We start from the raw sequence: 24,065 nt of genomic DNA, 5'->3' as shown, positions 1-24,065 counted from the left end.
CCCTGCGAGCCTCCCCATGGGGGCTGCGGCCCCAAGTGACGGTGGTTGGGGCTCCATCGGGCTCCTCATCCAAGGGGCGTCAATACGCAGAGCCATGGCACGGTGTTCTCGATGTCACCTCTTGGCCTTGGGCAAACGCTGGGGATGGCAGCCCCGTTCCCAGCCCTACACACACAGTTGGGCGTTATTCCCCCGCCTGCGCTCAGTGCTGTGGCTGGGAATGGGCTGCAGGGAACCGCACCGCGCAGTGCCCTATATACACTGCGGGAGCATATGTGCGTTTGCCATTAAAATGATAATTGCAAACATTCTGAAGTCGAGATGTGCAAACTCCCCGCTTCCCAACGGCATCGGGTTCAAACCCAAACAGCTTCTTGAAGGGTCGGGAGGGAATTTGTTCAAAGCGAGAGCTTTTTTTTAAAAAAAGAAAATAAATGCATACAGTGTGGGCTGCACAGGGAATCAGCATTTAAACCTGGCTGCGTCACGTGGGGGGGGCATAGACCCCATATGTCCCTTTGGTGTTGACCCCACAGATCCCCCTGGAGCCACCCCAGCATCCACACACAGAGCGACGTTCCAGCACTGGGGATGCAGGAGGGCAGCAGAGCGATCCCATCCGCCCGAGCTCACTGGGCTCAGGTTGGAGCCATATGGCCAGGAACAGCGTGCGGTGTGCCGGCTCCGTGGCAGACTGGCAGAGCTCCACGGGCACAGCGGCCATGCCAGGGCAGTGTGGGGAGATGCCTGCACGCAGCCCTGCCTGATCTGGTAGATAGTTCCTACTGGGCCCTACACAACCTGGACAGGTTGTATTGCTGGGTTAAGGCCCACGGGATGAAATTCAGCAAGACCGAGTGCTGGGTCCTGCACTTTGGTCACAACAACCCCAGATTGCTACAGGCTTGGGGCAGAGTGGCTGGAAAGCTGTATGGAGGAAAAGAATCAGGGGGTGTTTTTTTGGTACTTGGCTGACTATGAGCCAGCAGTGTGCCCAGGTGGCCAAGAAGGCCAATGGCATCCTGGCTTGTATCAGCAATAGTGCAGCCAGCAGGAGCAGGGAGATGACCGTCCGTCACCACTCAGCTCTGGTGATGCTGCACCTCAAATGCTGTGTTCAGTTCTGGGCCCCTCACTACCAGAAAGACATGGAGGCCCTGGAGTGTGTCCAGAGAAGGGCAGCAGAGCTGTGAAGGGTCTGGAGCACGAGTCTGATGGGGAGCAGCTGAGGGAACTGGGGTTATTCAGTCTGAGAAAAAGTTCAGGGGAAACCTCATCACTTTCTACAGTGACCTGAAAGGAGGTTGTGGCGAGGTGGGGGTTGGCCTCTGCTCCCAAGTAACAGCAATAGAACGAGAGCCTCAAGTTGCACCAGGGGAATTTCAGGTTGGATGCTAGGAAAAAGTTCTCAGAAAGAGTGGTGCTGCAGTGGCACAGGCTGCCCAAGGATGTGGTGGAGTCACCATCCCTGGAGGTGTTCCAGAACTGTGTGGATGTGGATATGGTTAGTCGGCACGGTGGGGATGGGCTGACAGTTAGACTAGGTAATCTTAGAGGTCTTTTCCTACCTTTTCCACCTCCAACTCTTGGCCAGCTGCTTTCTGGCCTTTGGTAACCCCACGTGGACCTGCAAGTCAGCTCTGCCCTGAAGCACTGCTTTGCTCCATGAGGTTTGGAGAATTAACAACACCTGAGCAGCCCTTTCACCATCTTCCACATCAGGAGACATTTCCCGCTGCTTCTCCTCAGGGCACAATGCCGTGGCCCTGCTCCCCGCCTGCTTCCTGCCCTCCCAATGGGATGAACATCCCCACCAGGCTGTCACCGTGTCACAGTGTCACCAGTTCACGATGATGTCTTCCCACATCCCTGGAGTATCACTGCAATTTTGGGGTCACTGATGTCAAATGCTGTTGTGCCTCATTGCACCCACGCTGGCAACAGATGCAAACTCGGGGGCTCTCCTTGCACACTTAGACCCATCCCACAGCATCCTTCTAGCCCAGTGTATGTGGCAATCCTGCTCCCCCAAAATGTGTCACCCCTCTCCCACTGGGCTTTAATGAGATGTTAATCGGGGCTGATGCTGCCCAAACGGGGCAGAACTCTCCTGGCTCTGCGGGGCTGCCACGGGTGCACGTGCTCTCAGACAGGCCAGGGCTGCAGCAGCTTTATTCCCTCTTGACCCATTTAAAGCAAGCATCGGTGACTAAGGGAGCTGGCAGTGGGATAAAAATACCTCCCACATGTTCCCTGCGAGGCCAGAGACGGAAATAGGGGTGCCGTCACCTCTCTGGGGACCGGTGGGGGTCACCCACTGTTTCACGATCCCAAAGGACTGACGCTATGCGTGCTGCATCCCACATCACTCTGGGCTTCACGCAGCACTGAGACTGCAGGTGTGAGGTTTGAGCCCCACGTCCTGCAGAGCGGGTACCCAATGCAGCTGTCCCCGCAGGACCCCATGCATCCACCTGCACGGCCCTGCTGCTCGCTGGGTGGAATCCTGCAGCACCAGAGCTAGCGGCTGCGCTGCCCGGAGTGGCAGCCCTCCTTCCTACATCTGCGATTCCAGCTCCGACTGTGTTTTCATCATTCTAATAATAAGCGCAAATATAGTAGGGATGAATCACGAGCTGCGGGTTTCGCCCCTCCTTTCCCCTAAATCCATCTTGAGGGAGTGGGATGGGGGGAAAGGGGGCTGGGACACGGAGGAGACGCGGCGAGGACACAGCACCGTGTCAGTGCCCCCTCCTGGTTGTGATCATCGCACCCGGGAGCCCTCCTGCTTCCCTCCCCTGCACAGCCGTATTGTGCCGAAGCACCATCCAAACCCCAGGGCACTCCCGGAGCATCCCCAGAGCACTGCTGGTCTGCAGCCAGCTGTCCCCATCCACAACCCAGGGGGTTTTGCACCTCTTCACCCCAAGTGCTACAGGTCAACAGCACCCAAACCCCCGGTCACTGTGGGATTTGCCTGCTGGGAACCGCTCGCTTTGTTGCAGGGACCTTTAGCAAATGTTAATGCTTTCTTTTCGCTGGAAAGCTCTCTGGATGATCTGCCAGAACAGATTTCACACGCTTCTCCTAAAATTATGCCCTTTGCTTTCCCAGCACTTGAGAAGAAGCACAGCCAGTCGTGCTGGCATTGTGCGGAGAATGGCTGCATGGGGCCACATGTTAGAGAGGTGAGGGCCAAGCCAACGGGTGGGCTTCCTGCAGCCCCCCCACCTGCACACAGCCCCTGCAGCCCACTGCACCCCCCTGCATCCCCAAAAATCTCCCTGCATCCTGGCATCCCCAGCATCTCATCACATCCTCTCTATATCCCTTGCATCTCTGCATCCTCTGTATCTCCCCACATCTCATCACATCCCCCTGCAGCCCACTGCATCCTCTCTGTATCTCCTACATCCCTGCACCCCCACTACCTCACCACATCCTTGCTGTATGCCCTGCATCCCTTTGCATCTCCATATCTCCTCACATCCCTTTGCATCCTTACATCGCCAGCATTCCCTGTATCCCCCCACACTTCCCTGCATTGCCCCACATTCCCTATGTTCTTCTACATCCCCCTGCATCCCCTGCATCTTACCACATCCCCCTATATCATCCTGCATATCCCCATGCCCATGTTTCCCCCCATCTGTGGCAATCCCACAGGGACCTCCAGTGTAGGACCCTCACCCCTGCAGGGATCTGCCCCCTATCAAGTTTGGGGCTGATTTCTGGCCCCCCTCCAATGTGTGTTACAATCACTGCCATCTGTCCATGGGGACACTCAGGGTTTATACCCTTCCCCGTGTATTCATTTTAGGAAAAGCAGCAGGGGGATGTAGCCCCAGCCCTGCCCTCCCCACACTCAGCAGCGACTCATGAACACCACTACGGCTGTAGTTGGAGCTGATTATGTACATCTTAAGTGACTCATTGGGGAATTTTTATTATTTTATTTTTAATAACTGGCGGTGTCACTACGGGGCATGAAGTTTGCTTGGCTGAGTTTGTTTCAGCAGAGATAAATTATTAAGGAGTTGGAGAGCAAACAAGGAGCACTCCTGGGGAGCCATGACCGTGGGTCATACCTCTCCCTACCCACCCAACATGCCACTCCTGCCCTTCTGTGCCCACATCGCCTGCAGCCAGGATATGCTATTGCTGTGGCCTTCAGCATCACATCTGTCGACACTGAATGGTGGCAGTGACTGCACTGAAACCCTTTGGGCAGCAGGAAGGGATGGGGGAAACTCCTGAAAAAATCCCATTCACTCATCCCTGACCGCAGGCGGCCCCTGCTTGTAAATAGGGCTGAGAGCATCGGGCTCAGCCACAGACGTAGGGTTTTTCCCCGGAGTCCCCCAGCCCCGCTCTCCCCCTCCCAGTGCCGCCGCTGCCATCGATCTGGGCCCAGAATAGCTGCTGCCAGCAGCCGGCCGACGCCGCAGCGCTGCTGGAAGGACATGGTCGGTGCCCCCCTCCTCGCCCTGTGGCCCCCGCGGAGGTGGAGGAGAAAGGGGAAATGGAATAAGGAGGGTGGGAGACAGAGGAGCAGCCTCAGAACAGGATGGGCTGAGTGATGTGCTGCTGGCACCAGAGCTGGTGCCTTCAGGGGGGGCTGCTGGAAGCAGATCCACTTCCACTCCATGCCACTTCCACCCCACTTTCATTTCAACTTCCATTTCCATTCCACTTCCTTTCCATTTCCCTTTCGATTCTATTTCCATTTCTGTTTCCTCTCCATTTTCACTGATTTTTCCATTCCTATTTTCTTTCAATTTCCCAGTCCCATCCCATTCCCATTTCCTTTCTTATATCCATCCCCATATTTATTTCTATTTCCATTTCCATCTCCACCCCATTCCCATTTCCTCTCTATTTCCCATTCCTGTTTCCACCACATTCCTATTCCATCTGAATTCCCATTCCTGTTCCCATCCCATCCCCATCTCTATCCTCATCCCCATTCTCATCCCATCCAAACCCATCCCCATTGCCATCCCCGTTTCTCCCTTCACTCCCACAGACCCACTGGGGCTGCAGCATCCTTTTTCCAATCCTCACTTCCCACCCCTTGTGCCATGGGGCCCCATGGCAGCCCCTCCTCCTGCCCCAAGGAGCCCAGCTCTGTGCACATTGCTCTCACCCAACCCAAGGTGGCTTTTCTTGAGGCCAGAGGGGGGATTTCCCTCTGGGGGTGCTGCTTCAAGTGAGATGCCTGCAGCCCATCTGTGTCCCCCCAGGTGTCACTGGGGCAGGTGGCACCCAAGGGGAGCTCCCAAAACCAACATAGATACCGCTTTCATCATCTCCCAGCGCATCCTTTCAGAAGATGTGTGGGACCAGAATGATACTGACACTGAGAGAAGGAAATGGAGGCTGATTGGAGTGGAGTGGCTTTTGGTGTGTGTTTTTGTGTTGGTATTTTTTTCAGTCTTTCCTTAAGTGCGAACACCATCTGGCTCCCAAACTCCATCAGCGCTTCCATTCCTGAGGCAGCTTCGCTCTCCCTAATGACTGTCATTACGGAGTAGTAGTGACTATGGACTACAGATGCTGATGAGCAGCATTGGTAAGGCTGTGTCCCAAGACAGACAGTGCACGGAGCTGGGCAGCATTCCCTCTTCAGCCACTTTGGGGAACAGCTGAATAAGATGGGGCCCTTTCCAGCTCAGTGAGTGGAGGGGGCAATCCTTCTCCAACAGAAATGCAGAGCTCTTGGGTTGGATGGGGACAGTGTGGCATCCCACATGGATCTGCAGAGAAACGTGTTGCAGGATTGCGGTGCCCTTTGCTGGCAGGTAGCCCAAGGTGGCACTGTAAGTGTCCTCTGGGGATCCTGACTCACAAAAGTGAGGGGAGAGTGAGGGGAGAGTGGGGGAGAGCGATGTGAGAGTGGGCCTGAGTTGGTGCAGCTGCACCCAAGGGTGAACGAGCAGCAGACATCTTCCCCTCACAACCTGGGGAAGCCTGGGCTTTCCTCACTTTTTGCCCCACTGGTGCCCATAGAATCAAAGAATCAAGACTGGAAAAGACCTCTAGGATCACCTAGACTGATTGTCAGCTCATCTCCACCATGCCCACTAACCATGTCCACGTGGTTCTGGAACACCTTCAGGAATAGTGACCCCAGCACCCCCCTGAGCAGCCCATTCCAATACCCCACCATGGCATCCTGCAAAGGAGAAACACCTGAAGAAATAAGAGCCAGAACCCTTGCCTGAGCAGAAAAAGGTGCTTTGTTCGACAAGATTACAGTTTATTTTCTGGTGTGGAATCTGAACCACACCCATATGTCACAGCTGTAAGAAATGGAAGGGGAGATGCAGCCCCACTGCTCCCTTTGCCTCCTAGCCCTGTTGTCCATGAAGCAGGTTGTTCTGCCTCTCAGTGGTCCTTCTATTACAACCAGGAAGATGATGGAGTCATCTTCCCTAGAGGTGTTCAGAGTGTTCCCAGGGCTGGACTTGATGGACTTCCACCTAATAAGATGTGCAGAGACTGCATCCCCAGCAATGGGGACACATCACGTCTTGAGATGTGTTAGGCATTATCTGGAGCAAGGCTCATCCCAGGAATTGGGTTTAGGTCTGAAAGAGGAGGTGTGGTGAAGAATATAGGCTCATATGCCCAAATGGTTCCCTGTTGGGATGAAGGCAGCAAAGCCAGCTCGGCATCTGTGGCAAGGAGAAGAGGGAGGCATCACCCTCTAACAAGACTGCGTGGTCCTGCAGAGCCAATGCCACTAGATACAATGTCACTGGTCAATCCTTGGATTCCATGGCCACTGACTGAGGATGGCAGAGTCCTCCATCTTCTGAAGGGTGTGATAGGGAGGAGAATCCTCTAGCTGGGGTGTGGGACTGACATTGGTGCTGGTGACATAGGAAGCCAGAGTAAGTGGTGGATGAGGAGCAAAGCTGGGATCTCAGGAGAGAGCATAATCAGCACTGCTAGCTTCATTCCCAAAGCTTCTTGCACAGGTGAGCCATTGGCTTATGCGTGAGCATGGCCATTGAGCTGCCTTGGACTGGCGCTGCTGGTCAATTCTCACGCACAGCAGCCCCCTGAAGACACACACATAAATTAAGTCATCCCTCCCACGCTTGCATCACTCCCTGCTTGGTTGTGTGCAGCACGGGTACATCCATCACTGTGAGTCCTGTCACCACAAGTGACATGCAGTATTTTTGCAGCCACTGTGAGCTGAAGCGATGGTTGTCTGGGGCCATCATGACAAGCTCCTGCAGCCAGTGCTCCTCCCGACCAGCAGTCTCCATTGCCTGCCTCTGGTTCTCACTGACTTCAGTTACCATTGCTCAGAGCAAAGACAGATTTCCACAATTCTTTCCCTTGCTCCCTGCTCAAAAAGACGAATTGTTTCCCATTCCCCAGGCATTCAAGATGCAGAGGGAGTTCCCATGACTGCCCACGGGTGCCTGTCACCAAATAACAATGCCTAAAGGGAGCAGGGATGTAGATGTCACAGCATGAAGGGGACAGGAGAAGCAAAACTGTGCGTAGAGCAGATGCTGGATGAGCTTTTTTCCATAATGCCCCAAGCCATTGGTCAGTAGCAATAATTGAGCTAATGTTGATGGGGTTTGGTCCTAAAGGAACTCCCTGCTTCCCCTCTTGCTGGTCTTCCAGCCCCGTGTCCCTATAAGTGCCCCATTCAGCAGCAGACCCATCTGGACTCCCGAGTTCCATAGCTCAGCAGCTATTGGTAACACAGCATGAATCCTTGGGCTTCCTCTAGTGACTGCAGGCTTGGCTGGGACTCCATAAAAATGGGGAAACATAAAATGCAAAACCCGGTTCTGGTGCAGCTTATGTCCATGCAAGACTTTGTCCCCTAGGGAAGGGCTATGGCTGTCACAGTCTCTCCTCACCCATGCATTCCTGGGTGGTTTTTGTGGTGACTAATGCAGCAGCTCCCAGCTCAGTGGCCGGCAGTGGGAAGCCGTGGCCGTGTTCCTTATGGTGGGGCCAGGTAGTGGCCAGCAGCACCACATCACCCTTGGCATCACCCTGGCAGCACGGCCGCCGCTTTGCTCCATCCCTCTTGGGCGTCCTCAGACCTCCGTTGCGATGTGGGCAGGGGCCTTGTGCTGGGTCAGCATTCCCCTCTGGAGTACTGACATCCAAGCAGCTGGAGCTGGGCAGGGGGCCGGCATCACCCAGGCTTTCTGAGAGAGGGTGAGAAGTGGGGTCAGGGGCTGTGAAGAAAATCCTGGAACAGGGATCTCCCCACCACATTGCTTTGTAGCACATTTTTTTCTCCCAAAATGTAATCGGGGAAGTGCAGCCGTGCACTTGTGCCTCGAGCCTCCTGTGAGCCCGTGCTAGCAGCAAGCACCCGGCATGATTGCTTCCCATTTAAAAATAGACTTGTTTACAAGTAGCAATGGCCACGTGCCTCCCCACACTTGCTGTCGTGGGATTTCTCCCTCTTTTGTTTTCAGTACTGTTCTTGGGGATCCCTGGTGGAGCACAATGACTTCACCTCCTGGAAGTGCCCTGTGGGGAGAGGCACAGCTCTATCCCTTGCCCCAACAATGGTGTCTTCAGGGATGACCCCATAAGATGCTTGGTGCTCTGTGTTCTGCTGATAAGGGCTGTCTCTGACACTGTCAACTCTTTGGGGTGGCAGTGGCATGCAAATGTCAGAGGGTGCTCTGGTGTCAGAGGGAAAACCTTGTGGGGTGCTCACCATGGTACCCCAATTCACATGGCTCCCACTGCGTATTGAGTCCTTTTCATGTTGCCCTGGGGAGAGGGGTGATCTCTGGGGCACCCCAAGGAAGATATAGGAAATCTGAGCCACCCAAGGAGCCAATAGAGTGAGCATGAGCACAAAGTCTCCTACCTTCAACCTCCTGCTCCGTCTTCCTCCTCTTCTTCCTCCGTTTCCCCAGCTTACAGGCAAGGAAGCCCCAGAGGGCAGCCAGAGCCAGGAGGAGCCCCACCAGTGCAGGGATCCCAAAGATCAGAAGGCTGCTGGACAGGTCCATGGAGGGGATGGTGGGCAGTGTGTCTGAACTGGGCACTCCAGGGGCAGGCTCTGCTGTGGTGCAAAATGTCGGCAGGGTCAGAAGGGGCAAAATGGCATTACCAAGGTCTCCCAGCAGTGGGGCTGCAGTCATGGAGCTCCATTCCATCTCCATCTCCACTTCTACCACGACCTACAGGAGGTCCCCTCCAAGCCCACCCCATAGCGTCCTCCAACCCCCCTTCACCACCCAACCCTGGCTGCACTTACTTGTGTTGTCCCCAAATAGCTCGGAGCACATCACGCAGGACCTGGTTAGGGGGTCGAAGCACTGGGAGGAGAGGCAGGAGGCACTGCCGTCTGCTTTTCCTGGGGAGGCCATGGCCGAGCGCTCCTGCATGGCTTGGCGTAGAGCAGCCGCCTGAGTGTGAAATCGCAGAGCCCCAGGGCGGGTGGCAGAGGGAGATGCAGTCTGTCGAGCTGCCTCAGCTCCCCTGGGGCTCCGGGTGCTGCACTTCCCCTGGGGCGGATCTTCGTCCAGGAGGAGGAGGCCAACAACGTACCCACTGACAGCCCCTCTGCTCCAAAATGTAATGCTAAAATCTGTCCTGCCCTGGCCCACTGGTGTCACCTCCCCAGCTGATGTCACCCCCAGCCCCTGAGTGTCTAAGATCTACCCCAGCCTACAACACCAGGATACTTGCTGGCATCCCCTTGCAGAAGCTCCATGGTGGGCCGGTATCCATATGAGCTGTGGGACAGAAATCCCAGGGTCGGGTGCTCTGCCTCACTCCAAGACCGACACAAAAGGGCTGAACCTGCCTGCAACATCCTTCATATCACCAGCTTAGGCTCTTGGCAAGAAGTGTCAAAGCCCCTTGGTGCCATGTCTCCAATTCTTCAGGGGTTTGGAGCTATCTCTGCTCAAAGTAACTGGGAACAAGTCTGGTCCCAAAACCCTCAGAGAGGACTAAATACACCGTGAAGGGCCTCAGGTGTCTCTCATCATGAGCAAGAGATTCCCTGCCACTGACATCCATATGTCAAATCCTGGTGGTTGAGATCTGAAGTATGTAAGGGGTGTATTTCTGCTTTGCAGGCGTCTCTTCTCCATGACAGAATATTTTAGGTCAGAAGGGGCCTCAACGCCCACCCAGTCCCACCCTGTGCTGTGTGCAGGGCTGCCTCCCACCACCTTGAACCTCCAGGGATGGGGCACCCACAGCTCTCTGGGCAGCCTGTGCCACTGTCTCACTGCCCTCTCAGTGAAAATTTTTCCCTCAATGTCTAAACTGGACAAGCATTATGTCCCTTCCTCCTTCATCCCACAGGAAGGGAAGGACCCGGACACAATGCCGGCTCACTCTGCTGAAGGAGGCCTGCCTGCTGCCCGCTGCAGCCCACAGGCTCCTCCCAGCACAGCCTCTTCCTCTCTGGGCACGTTGGCTGGGCAAGTGAAAGTTGTGACCAAAACTGATTGCTGCCCACCAGCTCCACACCCAAGGTGATTTCACTTCCCCTTCCACCTCAGAGCCCAGCGGCCTCCTGTTGTCCATGGCTGGTGCCCGCATGGCTCCATTTTCCCCCAGAGCAGCGCAGCCCTGGCCCGGTGACTCAGTTCTTCCACTTCTGCCTGACTCAAAAGCAAACTCCCCGAGCACACCCTGTACTTCTCTCTTGTTTCAGGGCCCAGTGGTGAACTCAGTGCCCTCTGCATTGCCTCAGGTACCCATAGGTACTGCTTCTCCACTGAGACAACAGGTTTGTGCCTGCTGCCAGCTGTTTTTTCACAAAATCGTTTGAGTTAGAAGGGACTCTTAAAGACCATCCACTCCAACTGCCTTGCAATGAAGAGGGACACCTACAGCTCGATTAGGGTGCTCAGAGCCCCTGCAGCCTGACCTTGGATGTCTCCAGGAATGGGGATCACCACCTCTCTGGGCAACCTGTGCCAGTGTCTCACTCTCCTTATACAGCAAAAAATGTTTTCATTAAATCCCCAATCTAAATCTCCCTATCCCTCATCTTCTGTCCCTCTCCCGTCACCCACTGCTCGTTCCCATTTCCTTCCATGCACGTCTGCTCGTGCCCAGGCCAGGAAAATGATGTTTCAACTCGCACATTGCAGGATTTACTCATGGAGAAAATCACCGCTGACTTCCCCGGCAGCGCTCACGTGTGAGCTGCGCGCTCAGGGCTCCAGCCTCCGCCTCTCCGGCCCTCGTGGCAGCTTTGGGAGTGGGGACAGTGAGGACCTGGTGGCTGGTTAGTGGTGATGGGCTGCTCGCATCTAGGGGCGCTTGATAATAGCATAAATGCATAATTAAAGAGCAGAAAAAATGACTCACTGGATAAGGAAATGTGCTTTTCTTATCTTTGCAGAGAAATGAGTGCCCCGGGAGCTGGGAAGCCTAGCTAACCAAGTGGTTTTATTAAACAAATAAACCAGCAAAAATATCAAAAGAGCTATTTAAAAGTTATGGCTCAATCCTGGAGCTGGAGAGGGCTGTATTTCCACACTGCACGCTCCAGCCCAGGAGCAGGGCCGGCCCTCATCCCCATCCCTCTATGAGCGGTTCCTGCAGCCCCACGGCGGGTGCAGTGACTCACACATGCTCTCAGGGCTGTCTGTGTCAGAAAATATCCACCAAAAGTACACCTTGTGCTCGCGTGCACCGGAAACCCAATGACATGTTGGTTACAGAGGTGTTTATCTAGCAGACCCACTGACCTCAGGACAAACCTCTAACACGTGCAGCTCACATTTGTCCCATTGGCCACAGCCACCTGCATATGGGGTAGGTGAGAGGATGACCTCCCACCCCTTGCCAGTATTTTGATTTTTGGCTTTTGGTTGCACCCTGGGCTGCTTGAGCCAATGCTGTGCGGCGGGTTTGGTTGCAGGGACGGTCGGATGCCAACCTCAAGCTCTTTGCAGCCCTGCAGCACCGATGTAGGCTGCAGCAAAAGGAGAGAGCTACACGTGGCTGGGCACGAGCGTGGCCCCAAGCTGGAATGGGGTGGGGGAGTGAGTGGCTGCTGAGCCCAAAAGGCCCTGCAGCAGTGAGCTTGGCACGACCACGCAGCCGGCCCCAGGCTCTGCTGGCAGCATTCCCTCCAAGTACCCACAGAACACAGAGGGATGGACCGCCACAAGTTGCAACTGTGCATCCATGCAGTGTCCCCCACCACCCCACTGAAAAATATAGAGGATGAGGGCAGTGCAGTTTTTAAGTCCCTTAACCATCTTGTCTCTGAGCTAGCTAACTAGGACTGCAAATCCCTGGTGATAATCACAGACACCATGCCTGCGAGCTTTCCCTCGGACCATTCATTTTGCTTGATGATGCTTTAAAGAGACATCTAATGAGGATAATCTGATTCAAATCCCCTCTGCTTTTGGCTAGGCAGACCAATTTAGTCCCCCTCACACTCTTTCTTCCCCCATGGCTCTCTTTATTTCCCCTTCTCATATGAATCACTCTGGGGTTTCCTTTGCTCTTTGCACTGCTATTTCGATTTTTTGATATGACCACCGCAATCAATATTCACTCAGTTTAGAGCCTCATTAGCATGAAATCAGATTCACTTTTTACTCACATCCTCTTGGCGATACGTTGCTGGATGGCGCTTCAGCTCTTGCATTGGGTGCAGGAACATCACAACCTGGTTACAAACTTTCCTCCTTACCTGATTAAATCAGAACTGCTTACAGGAGATCCGCACACCCGGCCCATAATCAAGTCGAGCTTTGGGGAGGGAGAAGGTCTCAATCACAATTGGCTTTCAACGCAGAGCAGATGGTGAACGTACCGCCTATATAATTTATAGGACACCATCACTACGTATTAGTCCCATGCAGTGGCTGAGCAAAGCCACACCAAAGCTCAGCATGCTAGCAGCAGTTTGGTGCAGGTGAAAGCCCACATGCATCATGGGTGTGTGGGCTGGGGGATGTCACCCATCTGCTTACACCCATGGCACGGGGCAGAGGACATAACCCACCCCAGAGGGGGTTACCAGGATTGGGGCAAACGCCACCCAGCCCACCAACTTGTATACAAAGTAGGTCAGCATTATGCAACATCTGCACACAAGCAGCTCCTCGGCGTTTCCCCAGGAGCAGCTTGCACGCAGCAGCAGGATGGATGCTGGGGTGCTGTGAGGCCAGGCACCAGGCTTTGCTATGCTTCACTCCTTTTGCTGTCTAAAGGGGGTATGAGAAAGAAGGGGACAGACTATTTAACAGGGTCTGTCGGGATAGGACAAGAGGAGATGGTTTCAAGCTAAAAGAGGGGAGATTTAGACTAGATGTAAGGAGAAAAGGTTTTTATAATCAGGGTGGTGAGGCACTGGGGCAAGATGCCCAGAAAAGCAGTGGATCCCCGCCCCTGGAGAAATTCAAGGTCAGGCTGGAGGGGGTCTGAGCACCTTGATCGAGTTGTATGTGTCCCTCTTCATTGCAAGGGAGTTGGACAGGACAGCCTTTAAAGGTCCCTTCCAACTCAAATGATTCTGTGATTTTAGGATTCTCTGCTTGCACAGCTGTGGATACAGTTTGCTGGGACTTCTGAAGCCTGGGAGTGGGTAGGGACAGGCAGAGCTGTGGCACCTCTGTGTCCACAGTGCCGACGACTCCTTCCTCTGCCCTTCACCTCAGCACCTCAGAGCTTCCCCAGCTCCACCACCTTTGATCAGCACAGAGCCCCCGAGTCACAGGGGGATGAGGTTTAATCAAGTAGTGCTGGTCCATGGCTGTGCAGAGAGCCACAGGTAGCTACAGACAGCACCCAGCTGAACACAGCTCCGGCTCCACATCTGTCAGCTCTGCTGAGCTAAAGAAGGAGCAGAGTAGGGGAAAAAAGCCATGTGTATTCATGCTGGGGTGATGCCAACACTGCTGTCAAATGGAGGCAAGCAGCCAGCACAGAGGCGAGGAGAGCTCTGAGCTGACCATTGCCAATAACAACAGCATCTCACGGGCCCCTCAGCCTCCATAAGAGCTTGTGGGTCACGCCATGAGCCCCAGAGCATGGAAGTCAACATGGCACGTTTATCTGGGCTGTTTTAGGTATTGCCAGTGCTCACAGCAATGTCCCTGCATGGTTCCTGCACACAGAACACCCGCCCTTGAGAGCGATGCCTCAGCTGCTCGAGGCACAGCTCACCGCAGCACAGGATGCAGGGGGACAGAGGACACAGCAGCCCACGCACAGGGACCAGCTTTCCCAGGGGGAGGTGGCTTCTCTCTTTGTTTTCATCTTCACCCCACCTCAGCGCTCCTTCCTGTGACGTGCAGAACCCCCGGGGCTCTTGCACCCAGCCCGCAGCTGCACCTGGCCCAGTGGGGACGCGTATGTAAAGCACAGGCTCTTTCACACACCGCTGACTTCCTCTTGCCAAGGACACAGCGAGAAGGATGGCCATGGCTTCCGTGGCCGCCTGCAGAGTCAGCCGTGCCATACGGCCCCTCGTGACGCGGTTAGCCCAAAGGGGACCTCAGCACCACAGCACGTGGCAGCCCCTCCTGAAGCCCGTGGGCCAGGAGCTGCTTGTTTGAGGGGGCTCTGAGCGAGGCACGTCACCCCCCGAGCCTCCCGCATGCCACTGCTCCTGTGCTCCAGCTTGTCACATCCAAGCCAGCCCGAGGGGATCCATCCTGCCTTGCATCTCCGTGCCGTATTAATATTTAACGGTGAGGGAGAGACAGCCAGAGACTTTGATTTCTCCCACCAGCCAGCTCAAGGACAATTCCTCAGCACGGGGAATTTCAGTGCTTCAGAAGGTGGGTTTGGGCCGGTTCACAACAGAACTCAACCACATTGCATTGCCCCAGGAGAAGGGTGAACTCAATACTCCATGAGAAGGGCAGGAGCTTGGTTGTAGCCCCCTTGCCACAGGGATGGACACCAAGCAGCACAGATGCACTCCTTTACCTTACACCAGAATGATGGCAAACATCAAACTCTGCTCATCAGGACAATGCCGGCCCAGATTTGCAGCCCCAAGGACACTAAAACACAGTGCCAATGTCAACTCACTCCCACTGCAGAGGAGGCAGCTCCTGTTTCATGTGCAGTGCCAGCAAGGCGCAGCGATTTAACACACGTGCCCAGAGTCATGCAAGAGATCAGCTACAGAGACCAAGGGAGCCCAGGGATTCTGGCGCCAGCTCTGGGCTGTGCCAGCTCTTGCTCTCTCTTGCATATAAATCCTTTTTCCCCACCAGTGAAGGACAGCTGGTCAGCGAGCAGAAAGTGGCAGTTGATCAACAGCCGGCAGCGACGTGGCACATCAGCGCAGGGCGGGAAGCAGAGAAGGCTCGGTGAGCAGGGGGAGCTGCCAGGTGACTTGGGCCAGCAGAAGGAGGCAGAGCAGCTGGGGTCTGACCTGAGCAGAGCCCTACAGAGCTTCTATAGAGTCAAGAAAGGCCAGAAACTCCACAGAAGGAAACACTTCCTCTGCTTTCACATTCTTTCCAAGGCATGCAGCAGACCAGACACCTCTGCCACGGCTCTGCAACTCAGGGCAGCACAGCAGAGTCTTTCCTTGCCCCCCTATCCCAGCCAAGCCTCTACCAACTGCAGATCTCATTAAGTAAAGACACTTGGGTTAAACCAAAGATCTCCAAAGCTAATACAAGAGCTGGCCTCAAATCTAAATCTCTACCATCAGTTTCAAGGTTTGGAGGGCAGGCAAATTGCCTGTGCTGAGTTATCTCTGCTGTTGCAGGACAGAGATCATTTACTCCAGGCCCCATAACAGTACACAGCTTCTTTCCCTTGATAACACAGACCGAACATACCATGTGTCTTATTATGCCTAAAAATTGGTCTGATTTAACTAATGCAGTTGCAAACCCAGCAGAAAAAAAAGCTTCTCTTGGAAAACCTGGGCCAACAGAGAGCTATAATCCAAGCAGCTAATGCTAACTGTGCCCATTTGTGCTAAAATCTCTTACAGAGCACCTCCATGAGCAGCTCAGCCAGCCGGCTGAGGACACAAAATCTTCCTCCCGTGGGTCACACTGCAGCAGCAGGCAAGTCCTCATTAAAGCCTCACTCAGCGCTGCATGACCAAAGCTCACTTTAGTGCAACTGGTGTAAGCTCTTCTATGCTAATCAAACTGCTTTTACACTAATTTCACTGGCACACAACTGACAAAAATATGTCCACAAAGTAAAGTAGCCAAAGTGGCAAAGCTCACAGGTACTTTTGCTGGAGAGAGGGAGATTTTTCATTGTAGACCTCCAAAGAAATAGGGAATCGAGGCACAGAAAGATTTAAAAAAAAAAATCCAGAATATTTCTATTAGTTTAAGTTTCAGCTAGGCTGACAAGCTCTTTTGTGATGTTTGAAGTCGACAGCAGAACCTAAGTGAGTAGCCTTAACTCAACTCCAGGCCCTCCAAACCTCTGTTCTGAATCCAAGTGCTACTTTCATAAGGCCGTTATCAGATATTAGCACTGGCTACTCCATCGAGGTGGGGGCTGCCTCGTCTGCTCAGCATTGTTATGTCCTGTCTGAACTAATAGCTGACAGTTCCTAGAGGTATTTACACAGTTGTAGCTGTAGCTTTAGATGTGTCCCAACGACTTTCAGTTGTAAAACATGATGGACCTGAGACACAGTGTCATATTCTTAGATACGCTCCACTTCCCCTGCCAGTTCTATTAAAGACTTTTTCCTAAAAGTAAGAAAAATATTTGCCCCTAGGTGAAGTGAGACGTTTGCTCTTAAGGAACTAGATTTTATTTTGTAGCAGCTAGGACTCAGCCACCTGTGGGCAGTACCAACAGTACCTCTCTCCTTAGGAAGTGGTAGAAGGAAATACTGTATCTGATCCACTATGTTTGAAGGTGTTGGACAGCAACACATGGGGTGAACCAAAGAAATTTTCATTTTCACCAGTTAAAATACGGTTTTTACCCAAGCCCAGGATTTTTCAGGGGGAACCAGAGAGCAGCCAAGGAGATGAAAGTCTCCCGACCTTAGAGCAGTTGCAAAGAACACACAAGAATCACTCTTTTCTCATTTGGTGCCACAGGCCTTCCTCCCCTCCCCTGACTGCACCTGTACACTGAGAGCGAATTGAAACCAGACTATTCTGAAACACGGTCTCATTTATTCAGAGGAACCCAAAGTCAGAGTGAAGCTCAGCCAGCATAACCAACAGAGAAACTGGTGTTTCAGTCTCTGGTGGTAAAGTCCTTGCAGGCACTGGCAGGATCGCAAAGCAAGCTGAAAGTAGGGCAAACCCATTAAGCTCCCCATCCTTCTTACATGGCCATGAGACTTCACACATCTTTCTCCTCTGGGTTTTAGCCATAGTCCAGCCCTTTTGGACACCATAACACAGCTGAGCGGTTTAGCTCCTTTGTTCCAGCTGACAAACAACCTATCGCTCCCCTGCCAGCAACAATACAACTGGAGCTGGGATTTGTGTGTCCTCTGAGCAAGGATACAGGCTTTGTGTCTTGCTGAGCTGTCTTTGCAAGGACTGCCAACACTCACAGTTGATTAAGCCTGCAATGCTGCTTTCTCCTGCTCATAGACAGATGTCAGAAACAAGCTAAGCAAAACAGCACATGCAGCTACAGCTCCGCACCTAGGAACATTAAAGCAGACTATTAAGGATTAAGTTAAACCGCAGAAGAGCTTAACAGATTCTGTCAGAACTTAATTTCTACCTGATATGCAATTCTGGATAAGAAACAGCCCAGTATTTCAAGAAACAACCTATTCTGTAAGGTGGCTCAATTCAGCTCACGGAAGCATCGTATTTTGAAAGGTTTTGCCACCACCATGTGGTGGAAGCAGTGACTGCAGCCTACTAAGTCACAACTCACAGGACGTTTGAAATGCCAGCAAGGACCAGTTCCTTAGCCTGGTCTAATCGGGAAAAGCACTGATAGGTTTTAGAGCCCACCCCACACACCTAAACAAAGAAATCACACAAATTAATATTATATATTTTATTAATTGAAAACTCCAAAACACACTATTGACAGGCAGTAAGAATAAGGCATGAATTACTGCTGATAGGAAGCTATTAGTTAAACAATTGCACACATCGTATGCCCAACTTGCAAGAGTCACTGTGTGTTTTCAGTACACTGCTATAGTCCAGTTGGCCTTCACCTCGAGTCAGCTGCAGAGTGCAGAGCCTCAGCCCTACAGATGCTAGAGGGAAGAGTGCAGTCCTGCAGCTCTCTGAAGCTGAACTGCCCAGTCTGCAGAGACTTGCTGGAAGCCAGCAACTTCCATTATTCTCAGATTTGATTCTCTGGGAGCATGAGGGAGGAAAAAAAAACAACAACAAAACAGTTCTGTGGTTTTAATTTGGAAACAGGGGCTGATTTTCTGTAGCAACTGCATGTTTCTCCAACTGTGGCCTGCCTGTAAAGGCTGGAACCCAAGTACTGCCACATCTATTACAGCACTCCTCATTTCTTAACTCGCAGAAAGTTTGGCATCTTCAGAAAAATCTCTCCTTGGTTTGCAGGAGCTGACTTGCAGCAGCACAGCTCACAGCTGTTCAAATCAAATTATTTTGGGCATAAGAGATAGAGCCTTTTTGTCTAAAGATTTAAAAGAAAGCTAAAGTGCTAGATATCTTCTTCAGTCCCTTCCTTCCTAGTTATGTGCCAGGCATGGAAATGCTGAGCCCTTCAGTGGGCAGATGCTCACACAGCTGGATCATTAACTGCCAATTGCAGCATATCTTGAAGCTGAAGGACTGCCTTTCTCCCTTGTTACTCTCTTGGTGGGGAAACAAAATCTGCAGTGAGGTTCCGCATTAATCCAAGGTGCTATATTTCTGTTGAGAGGAAGCAGAAACCTGCTGCCTCACCTGCTGCCTACAGAAATTAAGACACTCAACCATGGTAAGAAGCATCTAGGATTAGCTGCCTGTTTTACTGAGAGAATATCAGGAGAATATGCTGTTCCTGGCCACTAGCAAAGTGGCTGAAATCCAAAATCCATCACACAGTGGCATTCAAATGTAACAACAGGTAGGCATCCCTAATTCAAACTATCCTCTCCTCACCTATACTTTATTCACTCAATAGGAATCAAAGTTTTTTTGTTTTTGTTTTTTAAGTTAGACTAGCAACTACAAACAGCTCTGGATGAGTGGCTGTAATAAATCCAGCAAGAAAGCTTCCCAATGCAATTCCAACTGCAGCAGCTCAAACGCCTGGAAGTAAAGAAAAAATGATGAATCTGGATAAATTCTCACATCAAGAGGCTAATCACCAGCAGAGTTCCTCATCAGCAAGCTGAAGTACAAGGCAGAAACTCCTGGTACACGACCAGCACAGATCTGTAGCATCCGGAGAAGTCGCTGAGCGGTGGCAACTCGTATCCCTTCCAGCTGGAAACAGAACAGAGAAGTTACTTAATCAATAGGGGGAAAAAAAAGAAAAGCAGTGATTAACCGTGATAAAGAAAAAACTGGAACCAGCTCTAAGTATGATTCAGAGCTGCTAGTTACAGAAAACACCCATGAGATTCATTTACTCCCTGAATGCTAAAGGAGGGGCAGAGTTATGCCAGCTGAAAACCCTAAGAAAGTTTCAAGTGCTCAAACTCACTGATTCTGATTTGCTGAGAGAGGCAGCAGCAAACAGAAGGACAGCCAAAGGCACAAATATTATCTGCTGATAAGGAACCAATCCCTGATGATGTAATGATTATTAAATGGAAAAGTAAAGGGTGCAACTGCTGCATGCCAACTCCTGTCAGCTTTTCAGACCAAGTGGATAATTGGAAAGAGTAGCAACTCATACTACAAAACAGCATTTGAAGCAACAAAGCTTGGCTAACAGGAGCACTGTGTGGGCAAGGACACACAGCAAACAGCTCTGGGGCTCCCAGAAAGAGAAAACGCTTTGAGGAACAAGTGTACCAAGGCTTTGCACATCAGAGAAGCTTTTCATAACCTGGGCTTGGTTTTCTGAGGCTTTGAAGTAGCACCAGAAGGTGCAGGAAATCTTCAAGACCCATTTCAAGGACAGTCAGACTCTTGTATCTATTCTTGCAGAAAGTCTGGTCTCTGACACCACTTACATGTGGCAACAGCATACGTATGTATATTTATTTCTAATATAATGATGTTACTGAAGATCAGAGAGCAGCAGAATTCCCAAAATCCCTTCAGACGCTAAATAGGCAACTCACCTCTAGCTCACAGAATATCACAGGACTGCAGTAGTCTTCTCCCAGTTTCCAGATGGCATTCATCTCTACACTGCAGTTGTTCACCCTGCCAACTACAGAAGTTTTCTGCATTACAAGTCCCATTATCAACATCCAGTGAAGAAAAGTACCAAGAAATTCTGCATGTACAAAATGATCCACAGCTAATTTTGACAGCATCATAGAAGGTAAAGCAACAGCGAGCAGTACAAACAGAATGGTACAAGATGCACAATGGAATTAGCACAGAAGTCTTCCATAATACTGACAGCAGGAACAGTATCGCCACATTAGTGAGTACTGCAATGTTAACATTTGGGATAAGGGATCAGACAGTACTCTATCAGCAGGACAGAATCTTTCACTCATTAATCAGAAGGCCTGACAGAGCATTCACATCTCCAAGGGCCTCACTCCATCAGGAGAAACGTAGCACAAGACTACACTAAAGCTCTTTCTCACCCTAAATTAGGCCTTCTGAACCCTAAATTCCAGGGACACAGCACTTCTTTTACAACACCCAACAAGATGTGCTGGCCCTCTCAGTTCCTCAGATCTAAAGTAGAGAAGTGATGCAGGAAAGTACTCTCTTCACTCAGGAGAGAGAGAAAGAGAGAATTATATGAGACACAATGGGGCCAGACAGCACACAACAGGGATCACAGTCTTGTACTAAAAACCATACTTAATAGTTTAGTAGCTCATCCACTTAAATTCATTTTATTACCACAGTATCATATGCTCCTCAATGCTAATTGAGACTATCGTTAAGACTGATCTGCCGGAACAGATACAACAGCATTCTGGAATGGCACAGAAAAATAATTATGAATTAATATCACAATTTGTATTCAAGAATGAGGGAAAGCAGATCTGAATGGCAAAAGCAAAAAGGAAAGGGCAAATGAGAGAAGAGAACCCATGTTTTACCCAAGGAAAAAAATAAGCAAATGAGCTCAGATATATTCAAACAAAGCTTTGATAAATCTACTGGCCGCTTTTGTTCAGTTTCAAATTAAGCCATTTCTTTGCTTTAAGGAACGCAATAGTGAGCTGTTCTGCTCAGAGGGGAGGGAGGGGGCAGATGCCATACGTACCCCCTGTGACAAGGAAGCACACTTTTCCCAGGAAGAATCTGACATCCACATAAGCTAGTGAAGCTTGAACATTCTTCAAGCTGTCAGAAAAGCACAGACAATCCAGTTGGACAGGGAGGTAAAACCAGCACAGCATGAGGACAAAAGGAATAACTTCCAGAAGCACAGTTGGAAAACCCGTGATGTTAACATCTGCTGATTTGTGAGCCAGCAGAATTGCGCTAAGAGCATGGCATCAGGGACCTCTAGACTACCCACAGCTGTTTAATAATCCATAAAATATCCTTTCTACTCAAGACTCAACAGTTAGGCTTAGTTTGAACTGTGTCCTAAAAGGTTTGCGAACGCTAAGCGTCCAAACTCATTAACATCCAGTGAGACTTCAGCACTCCTTAGGCTCTTTCAGAAAAGCAAACCCACACATTTCTGCAGCACCATCTGTGCTGTAAGCATGCAGCTGGGCCTGTCATTTTGGTAAATGAGAGCCCAGGATCATCAGCCAAAAGTTAAGTAAAAAGATGCTGACTTTCGTTATCTAGCAAATCTTTGCTTATGGCCTGGGGACACAAATATGAGACGAAAGACATCAGCCCCTGCAGACCTTTCCTTTCTGACTGGAGACTTACGCAGAGCTGATGCCACATGGCCAGCAGTGCCAGTGAAATGGGAACACGGGCACAGCAGCTGGCTGATTATTACATAGAGATGTTCTATCACAGCAAGTCCTAGGGTTTAAAAAATCCACTGATTCCAACACAATAAAAATGTAGATTTAGGCATGAATTCAAGAAAGAATATCAGTTTGCTCCCTTGTATTTATGCCCTTCTTTTACCTGTATTTGCTCTTGATGTCAATAACAAATGCAATCAGATCTATCCTGGGCCGAAGGTGATCCCTCTCTGGAGGTAAGGGGAGGGACGATGCAAGGTGGCTGAAAGAAAATAAATTTGCCAGTTTAACAAATATTTTGGCAAGGCAGCATCCACTTAATCATAACCACACAGCCACTGCAGCACACCACATCGCACATAACCAGGAAGCCAGCTAACTGTGAAATAATTAGGCACCAAGGAGATACAGAGATTTTTTTGGATTCTTATCTCTCTCTTAAGCCTATTCTGAGCTGCCAGCAACCACGTACTTACTAATCCCAGATGTTTAATAATGGGAGGCTTAACATAAAAAGACTCCTAGAAAAAAAATTGTCTTTATAGATGTGTATAGCAGTCATAGCACTTAACTCCTAATAGACCTTCCCAATGAAGCGAGTTCAGATGCTCCATGAGTATATTTTGCTACTCACTGCTTTCTCAAGTGAGAAATCAGATACGTATCGCTTGTATAGCTTTATAGGGGAAGTGCAACTGGGGAAGAGCTCAGTGTTCCTGTGATACCATTACTCCTCCTTTCACTCAGAAGTTACAAGGATAGTTCAGGTGTTCTCTCACACCACAGTGCTACTGCTGATACAGCTGTGGGAGGAAACACAGGGCTTGTATCCCTTCCAAAGGCATCTGTAGTGTACAGAGTATCACAGAATGGATAAGGTTGGAAGGGATCAGGGAAGAATATTAACAGCACCACATTTTTTGGAAGATCATAAAAAAGATAGACTGAAAGAACAAAACTCCCAAAATTTCCATCTCTTTCTCAACATGCTTAATCTCTAGAAGACAAATAAGAAACACTGCTTTTGGCCTCCTTGGAGAGAGCCACTTGTAGCAATTAGTCTTAGAGACTGCACTATTTGCCCCAGTTTTCTTTTATCCACGCAGAGTTTGTAGCTTTGTCTGCCAGTCTCTGAACGAAGGTGTTTTGTTTCCTATAAACAAGGAAGGAAACACTGAACAGAAGCATTCCAAAACAGCACAAGATATGAGCCAAGTGTGACTAAAAGGCATGCTGTAATACAAACACCACCACACACTGATGGTGATATCTGGGGAAAGAGAAACGCCAGGAGCCTCCAGACACACGCTATGAGGTGTCAGTGCGAGGGGACACAAAACCCTGCAATGCCTGTAGGAATTAGGAAATGGGATGTGAAAGTGGCAATTACTTCCATCCCTGCTTCCAGTGACAACCAAACTTCTTTCCCAGAAAGCTGGCCGTGCATTAGTGGGACAGAACCACAAGAAGCGGACCAGCACCACCCTTCCCCCCCGCTCACTCACATGTTGATGTTGAAGTCCTTCTTCTCGCGCAGCATGGCTTCGGCGAGCTGCTGCTGCGGGCCGCCCTCCGCGCCCACCAGCTGCGGGGCGACAGGCAGCGGTCACACAGGGTTAATCTCATTTGCATACAGCAGCTCGGCGGCCTATCCCGGCAAAGGGATGGACCCTCTCATTTGCATACAGCAGCCCGGCGGCCAATCCCGACGGAGCGGGCGGGATCATATCTGCATACAACGGCCCAGCGAAGGGGGAGGAGGGGCGAGGCTACCGCCGCCGTTACGGCCGAGGATATGCCCACCGTGGGGATGAGGAGGGGCCAGCGGATCCGATCCGGGCCGAGAAAGAGCTAGAGGACCGGGGACTCCCGGGGCACCGCACACGTACCAGTATGGTGGCGCAGTTGAGCTCCGGCAGCTTATCGAAGGGCCGCAGCACCGCCATCCCCGCCGCCGGCCGCGCGGCGATTTGAAAATGGCCGCCTCGAGTGACGTCACGCTGGGGGCGGGGCCGCGCGGCGCGAGCGCGCGCTCGCCGGCGAGCGCGCCGGTGACGTCAGCGGCGAGGCGTTGCTGGCGTTGCGGTCGTTGCGGGTGTTGCGG

At 51.4% G+C, this 24,065-nt stretch overlaps 2 protein-coding genes across 4 annotated transcripts; both read right to left on the bottom strand.

Annotated features, from left to right (window-relative positions):
• Positions 1 to 6,171: 6,171 nt before the first annotated feature.
• On the bottom strand, positions 6,172 to 9,843 carry TNFRSF13C (TNF receptor superfamily member 13C). 2 transcript variants are annotated; one of them, XM_019614488.2, is made up of 3 exons: positions 9,263 to 9,843; positions 8,870 to 9,064; positions 6,172 to 8,189 (listed from the first exon to the last, which is right to left on the bottom strand). In XM_019614488.2, the coding sequence occupies exons 1-3, from the start codon at positions 9,390 to 9,392 to the stop codon at positions 7,876 to 7,878; spliced, it is 639 nt and encodes a 212-aa protein (XP_019470033.1). In that variant the 5' UTR covers positions 9,393 to 9,843; the 3' UTR covers positions 6,172 to 7,875. The 2 variants fall into 2 exon arrangements, with proteins under 2 accessions (XP_019470033.1, XP_003202364.1); XM_003202316.4 differs by having other exon boundaries at positions 6,175 to 8,189; positions 8,870 to 9,067; positions 9,263 to 9,796.
• An 8,199-nt stretch (positions 9,844 to 18,042) lies between these two features.
• On the bottom strand, positions 18,043 to 23,962 carry CENPM (centromere protein M). 2 transcript variants are annotated; one of them, XM_019614483.1, is made up of 7 exons: positions 23,851 to 23,962; positions 23,467 to 23,546; positions 22,125 to 22,223; positions 21,292 to 21,371; positions 20,177 to 20,268; positions 19,236 to 19,370; positions 18,043 to 18,278 (listed from the first exon to the last, which is right to left on the bottom strand). In XM_019614483.1, the coding sequence occupies exons 1-6, from the start codon at positions 23,905 to 23,907 to the stop codon at positions 19,245 to 19,247; spliced, it is 534 nt and encodes a 177-aa protein (XP_019470028.1). In that variant the 5' UTR covers positions 23,908 to 23,962; the 3' UTR covers positions 18,043 to 18,278; positions 19,236 to 19,244. The 2 variants fall into 2 exon arrangements, with proteins under 2 accessions (XP_019470028.1, XP_010708659.1); XM_010710357.2 differs by having other exon boundaries at positions 18,043 to 19,370.
• Between the last annotated feature and the right edge of the window lie 103 nt (positions 23,963 to 24,065).

This window comes from Meleagris gallopavo, chromosome 1 (genome assembly GCF_000146605.3).
Source record: "Meleagris gallopavo isolate NT-WF06-2002-E0010 breed Aviagen turkey brand Nicholas breeding stock chromosome 1, Turkey_5.1, whole genome shotgun sequence".
Lineage (NCBI taxonomy): Eukaryota > Metazoa > Chordata > Aves > Galliformes > Phasianidae > Meleagris > Meleagris gallopavo.
Note: the sequence above shows the minus strand (reverse complement) of the source record. Positions and strands in the feature narration are given on the sequence as shown.

What these genes read in the sequence shown, in the direction of transcription:
- TNFRSF13C (XM_003202316.4), bottom strand. Translation starts at nt 9,392, where the DNA reads ATGCAGGAGCGCTCGGCCATGGCCTCCCCAGGAAAAGCAGACGGCAGT. An exon ending in GCTATTTGGGGACAACACAA is followed by an intron (nt 9,068 to 9,262) that starts GTAAGTGCAGCC and finishes TTTGCACCACAG; the next exon opens with CAGAGCCTGCCCCTGGAGTG. An exon ending in GACGGAGCAGGAGGTTGAAG is followed by an intron (nt 8,190 to 8,869) that starts GTAGGAGACTTT and finishes ACCCTCTCTCAG; the next exon opens with AAAGCCTGGGTGATGCCGGC.
- CENPM (XM_010710357.2), bottom strand. Translation starts at nt 23,907, where the DNA reads ATGGCGGTGCTGCGGCCCTTCGATAAGCTGCCGGAGCTCAACTGCGCC. An exon ending in GACATCAAGAGCAAATACAG is followed by an intron (nt 21,372 to 22,124) that starts GTAAAAGAAGGG and finishes CTTTTCTGACAG; the next exon opens with CTTGAAGAATGTTCAAGCTT. An exon ending in GTGCTTCCTTGTCACAGGGG is followed by an intron (nt 20,269 to 21,291) that starts GTACGTATGGCA and finishes AAACTTCTGTAG; the next exon opens with TTGGCAGGGTGAACAACTGC.